The sequence below is a fragment of the Cyprinus carpio genome, chromosome B20 (assembly GCF_018340385.1).
Source record: "Cyprinus carpio isolate SPL01 chromosome B20, ASM1834038v1, whole genome shotgun sequence".
Taxonomy (NCBI): Eukaryota; Metazoa; Chordata; class Actinopteri; order Cypriniformes; family Cyprinidae; genus Cyprinus; species Cyprinus carpio.
Genome location: NC_056616.1, coordinates 20956981 through 20966709, shown reverse-complemented (window position 1 = coordinate 20966709; position 9729 = coordinate 20956981). Strand labels below are relative to the sequence as shown.

The window sequence follows — 9729 nt, the reverse complement described above, 5'->3', positions numbered from 1 at the left end:
TTCAGTACTGATTAGTATCTATTGAATTTAATTTAAATTTTATTCTAGTTTTAATACTTCTATTACTTGTTGATTAGATAAATAATTAGAAAGCTTGATACTTTTCATTAGGCCTATAATTTTTATCTCACTGCTTACAGTTGCTTTTTTCTTGTCAAATTTGGGGGTGTTTACACAACACCATTTTCAACTAAACTAATTCATTTATACAACAACAGCAATTTGGCTGTATGAAAGTGCAAGTTTTCAAAACCTATACCATTATCATCTCAATGTAAACTATAAAACGTGAATTTGTGATATTCAATAGGTATTGCTAATATTGTATATGCTAAGTGACATCAGCAACTACTGGCCTGGCATGCATAATACAGCATTTAATTGCTAATACACTGAAAAAAACAGTGTAGAAAACGCGGTCACAAACAATTAAAAAGAAACAGGATACCTATCAATATCTATCTATTATGAAACTGTTTCAGGAAAACCGGAAAATTTAACCCCCAAGGAACAACTATAAACCTGCTTTGCTGAAAGTAGTTACTATTTAACTATTTAACTTAAGAGAAACAGCCTACATGATAAATCGGCTTGCCACAGGCGTGAATGTAGTCAGATTGAAGGTTGGCTTTGCTCCGCCCCTGGCTTGATTGTATATGAGTGCTGACCGAGAAGCATGCAGCAGTTTTTTTGCGTAATGTTTTTGATGCGGAGGCTGGCGCTGAATGCGGTCTGTATTTGGAGAGCATACGCTTTTTATTGACTTGGATTAGGAGGGATTGTAAACTCTTTCATCTCAGGGATTGTCAGTTACTTTTTGCTGTTGCCGACTGCTGTGCGACGCAATCAGCAGATTCAAGCAAAGAGGTAAAGGTTACAAAGTTTAGCCTGCTTATAAATGCTCATGACACAGTTAGACCCGTGTGTGTTTAATCGTGCATATTGCAAACAAGCTTCGCTTTAATGTTGAATTGTTTCTAAACCAAATCCTAGTGCCCTCTAACGATCTATTGACACTATATGTTTACGCAAATTGCCATATTAACTTTTGCAAACTGTTTTCTAGTGGAATGGTAGACCGCATGATGGCAATGAACCATGGACGTTTCCCAGATGCTGTGAATGGGCATCAGCACTCTGCGCGCAGGATGGGAATGGGACAGTTTTCCAACGCGCTTCCCCAGCAGCAGCATTATAACGTTATCATGGGAGATCACATGCATTACGCGGGGGGGAATGTAAACGCAAACCATGGGATCCGGCATTCCATGGCCTCTGGGAATAATATAAACGGAGGGATCCCCAATGGCAACTTGCCTGCCCGCTTTAACTCCCAGTTTGTCGGACAAGGGCAGCAGCTTGCTGCCAGCATGCAGTTACAGAAGCTCAACACGCCTTACTACGGTCACCACACGCATCCTTCCCATCATCACTATTACATGCACGAACTGCACCCCGCCAGCCACCAGTTAAACGGGACAGGACAGCAGTTCCGAGACAGTAACGCTAAGCAGAACACGTCTGGGGTTCCTCTGCCTGGCCACCACATGCCTGCAGCAATGCTGCCCCCCAACGTTATCGACACGGATTTTATTGACGAGGAGGTCTTGATGTCACTGGTGATAGAAATGGGCTTGGACCGAATAAAGGAGCTGCCAGAACTCTGGCTGGGACAGAATGAGTTTGATTTCATGACAGACTTCGTTTGTAAGCAACAACCCAGCCGAGTGAGCTGTTAATCTCACCTTTTCCGTTTTTGTTCCTTTTTTTTTTTTGGCTTTGTCCTTTTTTTATGAGACTGATATTACTGGTGTGTTTTCCTTGATCCATAAACCATAGGGTTCCCACAGTCCTGGATACATCAGGGAGTTTCAAAAGTTTGATTTCCAGGCTGAAAACATCATGGGGATTAATTAAATATGTAAAAGTTCATGGAAATTTGTGTAGTCAGTATCAATATTTATTTTTAGATTACATTGACGTAAAAAAAAAAAAATGAATGCAATCTCTATATTTTTAAAAATCCTTCAGATCAACGATGACTGGAGAAGGGGGAAATCATTTAAATTCATTAGTTAGAAAGTGTGGGAACCCTGAAATCCGAATGATGAACCCACAAAACAGCCATGGAAGGGTAAACTATCATCAACTGGTTATGCCGTTATGGTACAGAAATGGATTTGTTTTGCATGAGGATGGTTTGGACACCTAGGAGTCATGCTATGCATTACATACGCAGGGGCTGGAGAGTGAGAAATGCAAAGAAATCCCCCAAAACTCTGTTCATATCTGTTCAGTATTAATGTAGCAGACAAAATAGACAAAAAAAATAAAATCATGTTTTGTTCCTTCTGACACTTTTAACATGAGACCTCCAGTGATATCAGATGTCAGTGAATGCATATTCTAAGTAATGTTGGTGGTTATGTGACATGATTGTAGATAATAGTGTGTAATTGTCTCAATCAGCAATGTACTATAAACTTTAGTGGCCATATTTACCAGATTCCTGTGCTGCTCAGAGATTCACTGAACTGTGAGCAGATGCTTCAAGTTGTTCTTCTCTCCACACTTTCTACATTTACTCAGGCCCATGTTGCCTCCATGATGCTTGTGTGTAGTATATCAGAGCCTAAAACATATACGGAAGTGATATGAATGTGAGCGAGAGTGTGCATTTGCCAGCTACTCTATATGCTTAATTGAGTACAGTGTTTCGGAAAGTCCAGGAAAAGACATTCCGATCCTGAATGTCATAGTCTGGAATGTTGTAAAGGAAGGGAATGTGGAAATATCCCAACACAGAAGAGTTTCATCTTCATTGGTTTTCAAAAATAGATAGACCACTGTGCTTATTATAGTATGCGGTACATGGCAATACTACTGTGTTGAGGCTTTCTAGGAAAGTTTTACAGTATTTTTGTATATTTTTAGAAAAAAATGTTAATTTATTATATTTTAATTTGCAAACATGAATAAAGCAGCAGAGGCTCATTACTGAAGTCAATGCCCTGTTCTTTTGGGTGTCAGCATCATTTATAATTCCAAATTTGAATTATGATGTTCTATTCATGTCAGTTTTACAATTAAAGTTCTGTTCTAATCAACATAATGCAATGTTTTTGTTGTAACATCATAAATCTGTATATGCGGTGAGTTTCTTTTTATCCTACACTTTGTCAAGCTAATTGGTTTTTAGCATTTTTTTATTTGATTTGTTTTTAATTTTATTCTTAACATTAAATTGAAAGTGAACAAATATCAAGCATTTATTTAGCAAAGAATGTCCTTTTATAGTCCTCTCTTTAAATTAAGTCACTTTTGGGCAACTTGTCCATGTCTTGTTCTGGTAGAAAATATGCACATTAGAAAAAGCTCACTGTAGATGTGTACAGTATTAAAATGCAAGACCAAGTGCTGGCTAAAGCGTCCAGTTTCACTGCATGAATAATTATCATGCAAATAGGTAGCATTCAGCAGAGTTTGTCCTGCAGTGAAACTGAAGCTTCTCGGAGTTGTCAGCTTACTAGTGCCAAACACAGTCTAAAAACCATCAAGGGCTGATAGACTGAGCATTAGCATAATTTGGAATTCATGATATACCGAAGTGGGAAATAAGAGCTCATCCTCATCCAGAACTGTATTTAACAATGATCTCAAACATTCTTCCAGAGTTATATGTAATGCAATATGATTATGCAAATTATGATAAATTTCAGTGTGCATCAGGAACAGTAAGTGCTGATGTAATAAGTGTCTTAGTATTTTAGTCATGTCTAAAAGGTCTACATCTTTGTATTAAAGGGGATAGCTCACCCAAAAATGGCAAAATTCATCACCTTTTAGTTTTACTCAACCTTGATGTCATTCCAAAGCCAAAAGACTTCGGTTCATTTAGATATTTAAGATATTTTGAATGAAACCCGAGAGGTTTCTGTCCCTAGAAAATCCAGGTAACCAAAACTTCAAAAGGGTCATAAAGGCATCAAATTGTAATCCATTTGAACTGATTGATTTCATCCAAGTCTTGTATGGAGATATAATCGCTTTATGTGATGATTTAGATTTGGAATAGTTTGAAAACAAATGTAACCAAAATTTTATGGGTTTGGAATGATGAGGATGAGTAAACGATGAAAGAAATATTATTTTATTTTTTATTTTATTTTATTTATTTATTTTTTGGGGGGGGGGGGCTATCCCTTTAAGATCAAGTATGTACCTTTAATTAACAGTACATCAGCATTTAAAAGTACAAATTTACTCAAAATTGAAAGTAAAATTTAAAACCTTAAAATTAAAACCCTTCACAGTTTTAAATACTAGAAAAATGAACCACTTTTGATATACTATTACATTATCTTAAGTCCCTTATTGAATAAGCATTTTGCTCAAATGATGCTACTCTAATCTAATTTCAGTGCTTCCCTATGGTGATATTGACTTATAATGGATGTTTCCGTAATGCCATTTTTAATAGCAGAAGCCAACAGGATATAAACAACCTCTTGCTCCCCTGCTAAATGTGAAGCAGACCTTCAGGTAAAGAGCCTGTGGAGTCAAACTGTGTGTGCTTGATGGCTAAGTTCTCAAGTTCCTTCATTCATTAGTTCTTGCAAATGCAATTATTCAGAGCACCATTATGTATCCATTACAGCAAGTTAATTTGAAAAGAATTTTAAACACAGCTTATATCAATAATTGAGACTAATAACAAGGAAATGTCAAAAGACTCCCCGAAGAATTTTGCAGAGACTATGCAGGCACACGCTCTTCCTCAAGGTCTGCTGTCCTTCAGATTTTTGGCAGAGGTTCAAATTCTGCCTCTTTATTCAGAATTAAGCTAAAAAAAAAAAAAGAGAGAGACAGACTCATGGAAGTGGAGGAGAATTAAAATCATCTTATTTGCGACGAGGGAAATTACATTTACAGAGCAGGGCAGAGATAAGTAAGAATGGTAATTATGGAAACACATAGGCATCGCTATTGAAAAAGGAGGAATGGAAGTGGAATGCCAAATGCTCCAGCGAATATCTGTCTTCAATAAGAAATTCATTTTGGGGAAATAATTTGACTGTGTCAGATATACCCTGCTCACAAATTTAATGAATGATTGCATTTAATCAATGATCTGTAGCATATGAATTTAAACTATTACATACATCTTTCACACCGATAGAGACACTTAAGCTTTAAAGAGAGTAAAACTACATAGTACTACAGCTGCCTTGCTCAAGGAGATCTTTGCACATGGGAGCACAGAACTTTCTGAGCCAATCACCTAAGCTGTAAATGTCATGTGACAGCACACATAGTCTCAAATCCATCACTAATGACTATCTTGAACTGTGAAAGGCTGCAGGAAAATGTATATTGAATTATATTATCTTTAAAAAAAAGGTTTTAACTGTTTGATATGATTCTTGAGCACCAAATTAATGTTTTAGAATGATTTCTGAAGGATCATGTGACACTGAAGACTGAAAATGCAGCCTTGCCATCACATGAATATAATATTTTTTAAATTATATTAAAACAGTTATTTTAAATCATAATAATATTTAGCAATATTACAGTTTTGCTGTATTTTCTGATCAAATAACGGCAGACTTGGTAACATAATGAGAGAATTCTTTCAAAAACATTTAAAATAGTTCTTACTGACCCCAATCTTTTGAACCACAGTATAAAAATTTTGTCATTAAAAAAAAAAAAAAAAAAAAAAAAAAAATCAGTTTCATTGAGATGTACTTGTTTTTAAATGGCCATTAATATAACCAGATGCTTTTTAGAACCAAATGGTATAAAACATCTACCCGCAGGGGCTAACTGGACCATGTTAGTATCCTGTCAAAACTTGGACCTTTTGTTCTTGATCATGTTCCTAAATATTATTTCCAGTGTGAAATTATCACTTATGTCTTTCTTTTGGTATATCAATCATCCTGCTAACACAGTCATGACACTGAATCACTGTGTAGAACATTCTGTCAAAAGGCAAACACTATGACACTGATCTGGATTGTGACATTGTTTAATATACTAAGTGAGATTCATTATAACAGTCTGTCATTGGAGGTTCTGCTCTGCTGCTCAGAGGTGAGTTTCAAAGCATGTGTTTTTACAACTTAATGCACTGCCGTTACTGCAATGCGAGAGAGAGCATTGGACACTTACATGGGCACTATCAACATATCCATTAACATGACACAGCTATGAGCCAGTCTGTGATCATGCCACTTTAGGGGCTAAAGAGTTTTTTTTTTTTTAATAAGGCTTCATAGCCATTGCTGCTGTTGATGTCTTCCTCTGAGGTGTAAATGTTCCTTTCTTCTTGCTTAGATAAGCACTCATGTTGGAGAGTAATTCTTTTTCCCATTTGCTTTTGCTAAAGGAAATAGTAGGCTACTTGTGAGCCAGAAAATGAATGGGAATAGATTTTATAGTGAAAAGAAGTAAAAAGGGAAGCGCAATAGAAGACCCAGTTGACATCACATGAAAGAAAAATAACAAATGAGGTCACTTTTTATTTATCTATTTATTTTCCCTGAGCATATTAAATGGAGATCGAATTGAGACTGGCTTAACCCCATTCATCTCTCATCTGTCTACATCTAGTGTTGTCACACATTGTGCTTAAAGTCTGCGATCAAACCAACGTTAAGAGTATTTAATAAGAACTCAAACATTGTTATTAAAATTCGCCCAAGATGCCCAAGAAAATATGAAGAATGAATCTGCTTCTTTGAACAAAACAGTGAATGGAGGCTTTAAAATGACTCACTCATAAAACGGTCTTTTATCGCCACCTACTGGAGTAACTATAAAAGGAAACACTACAGACTTGACACGCGATCTGGATCGCGGAACGATACAAAGAGTGAAAAGTCCTAGTGCTGTTAAACTGTAGCGACAGACATTCATTTTCATGGATGCAACTAGCCTACTACTGGCCTTTTCGAATTTCGCAGATTTTCATACCATTTAGACCAACATTATTTGCCACAATGTAGGCTACAGAAACGTAGCCGTTTCAGCATAGCTACATAAGACAACAGTGAATGTTTGTATATCGTTATATTTCTTCCGTAATTTCACGTGTACAAGAAAATGTTTAAAAATGTAAAATAATTTTTTTTTTTTAAAAACTGTAAAAATATAATTCTCATCATTACCATTCTCGACCTAGAACACTGTAAATATAAAGACTTTCGCTTTCAAGTGCCATGATTAGGAAAGTTATATTTTTCTATTAAAGATAGCCTAAATTAATGTCAATGCTTTAATGTTTAAATGTAATTTATTTCTGTGATCAAAGCTGAATTTTCAGCATCATTACTCTAGTCTTCAGTGTCACATGATTTGCTGATTTGCTGCTTAATTCTTTTCAATTAGCCTATTATTTGTGATAAATTATTAATAAAGGTTCTTATTATTATCAATACTGAAAACTATTTTCTTAATATTTTTGTTAAAACTGTGATACTTGATCTACTTTTCCGGGATTATTTGTTGAAAACAAAGAACAGCTTTAAAAAAAATCTATATTTTGTAATAAGTATATCTTTACAGTCCCTTAAATCAATTTCATGCAACCTTGTTGAATAAAAGTATTATTATTATTATTATTACTTTACTCCTGACTGAATGGTGATGTATCACTTTTTCCACAAAAATATGAAGCAGCACAACTTTTTTAACATTGATAATAATCAGAAATGTTTCTTAAGCAGCAAATCAGCATATTAGATTCATTTCTGAAGAATCATGTGACACTTAAGAATGGAGTAATTATAATTGATCACAGAAATAAATTATTTTTTTTACTATATATTTGCATAGAAAACAGCTATTCTAAATTGTAACTTTATATATTTCACAGAGGCTATTACTGTTTACAGTATTTTTCATCATCATCATAAAAAAAAAAAAAAAACTCTTGTCAAGCAATTGAAAGGCACAGTAAAAACAGTCCACATTCTGCACTATATTCCAAGTCTTATATTATGATATCTGATATTATGGTAAACTTTAGTGACATTAAACTGTATATGTAAAAGAGATGTGTAAAAATATTAATTACAATTTGCCATACACCAAGAAAGACAAATTATAATTTAAAGAATCATTACAGTCATAAAAAAAAAAAAGAATTAAAATAATAATAAAAAATATTCTGAGATTCTGTATTGTGTTATATTTATATGTTAGTGAGTGGTGTTAAAAATAGCTCTAATGAGCTGGTGGGTTTATGGTGCGGTGGGCCGCTCTGTGCCAAAAAGTCCAGGGCCACTTTTTAGCCCCAGTCTGCCCCTGGCTGTAGCTAAACACTCTTGAAATGCTAATTCAAGCATAGAAACTAACTGCTATAAAACTTTTATGAAACATAACTGAAACTTCAAGTACCCATGAGTTAATAAACTTCAGTTCATAAGTAAAAAAAAAAAAGTCAAAATCTGTTGTTTGTACATTACCTAATTCCTCATAGAGGACTGGGTGTAAATTGCATTAAAGTCAGCACAGAGGGATGTTGACTGTTGTAATTGCCTTCACTGTGGGAATGTTGGTTGTGTTCATCCTTAACAGTCAGCTCTGAGCCCCCTGCTTTCCAGCCTCTCTTACTGTGAATCCAGACACCTCCTCCTCCTCCTTGCATTGCAAGGAGATACTGTAGCCTACAAACAAGTCAGTGACATATAATGTCAGGAGAGCTGCTGGATTGTGTCTTCTTGAGAGCGTGAGGAGAAATCCTCTCTGTTAGCTTATGTTACATGCATGTGTGACACATCGTCCCATCAAATGCTGCTCCATCTCTGGCCTGTGAATAAAATACAAGCTAAAAAATACAATATGCACATTCCTCAGAGAGATCTGTATTCACTGACATGATTCATTAGCATTTTTAGATATATTTGATGTTTAACTAATAGTGTGATGTAATTATGTGATTTTATTTGTTTACATATGTTAAAAATTAATACAGGTTAAAATGAACTTAAATCAATAGTATTATTATTATGTGTATCAGTGAGTATTCTTGTCTTGTTTTTTTATAAAAGTATTTTTACAGGAAACATTTACTGTTTATTACATAAACAAAATTAATACATATAAACTTTTTTGATGTAATATATATTTTTAAAGAAATTTAAGAAAGTAAAATTGTCAAAGGGTTTATCTTTATTATTAACACAGATAAAAGCATATTGCATTAAACACTAAAACTTAAATTAGGTTGTTCTGAAAAACTGATCTTGATCTGTTTTTCTCAACGGGGTAACCTATTTAGTTATATATCTTAAAAAAAAACCTATAGATATATTTTCTCAATTAAATTCCTCTTTAAAATATATTTTGATATTTTTAGTGGGAGAAAAAATAAATAAATTATATTTTATGACAGTTAAGAAAGTTTAATATGATTCAAATAACCAACTCATTTTAATTTTTCACCATCTGCTATCAACTTTCACAACAAGTTTGCAATTTAAAAATGACAAATGGCAGAAATTTTTGAATATAGCAAGCCTCATTATCAACCATTAAATACAATGTGTGACAGAGCATATTATATGCAGGATGTATGGATGTCCCTGTCTCTGCAACACAGTCCAAGGATCAGAGTGCTTTTGACAGCACCTGGAGAGAAAGGAGAGCGAGGCAGGAAGAGACGTGGACAGATCTGACTTAATTTGACTGCATGAGTCAGCAGCTCATTTAGAAGAGCTC

At 34.6% G+C, this 9729-nt stretch overlaps 1 protein-coding gene across 1 annotated transcript; it reads left to right on the top strand.

The window, feature by feature from the left end:
• The first annotated feature begins 671 nt into the window (after positions 1-671).
• On the top strand, positions 672-2994 carry LOC109055586 (cbp/p300-interacting transactivator 2-like). Its single transcript, XM_019072779.2, has 2 exons — positions 672-867; positions 1067-2994. Exon 2 carries the CDS (start codon positions 1071-1073, stop codon positions 1737-1739), a length of 669 nt encoding a protein of 222 aa, XP_018928324.1. The 5' UTR covers positions 672-867; positions 1067-1070; the 3' UTR covers positions 1740-2994.
• The last annotated feature ends 6735 nt before the right edge of the window (positions 2995-9729 follow it).

Bases quoted from the DNA above. Each gene is read 5' to 3' on its own strand.
- LOC109055586 (XM_019072779.2), top strand. From the start codon at position 1,071: ATGGTAGACCGCATGATGGCAATGAACCATGGACGTTTCCCAGATGCT.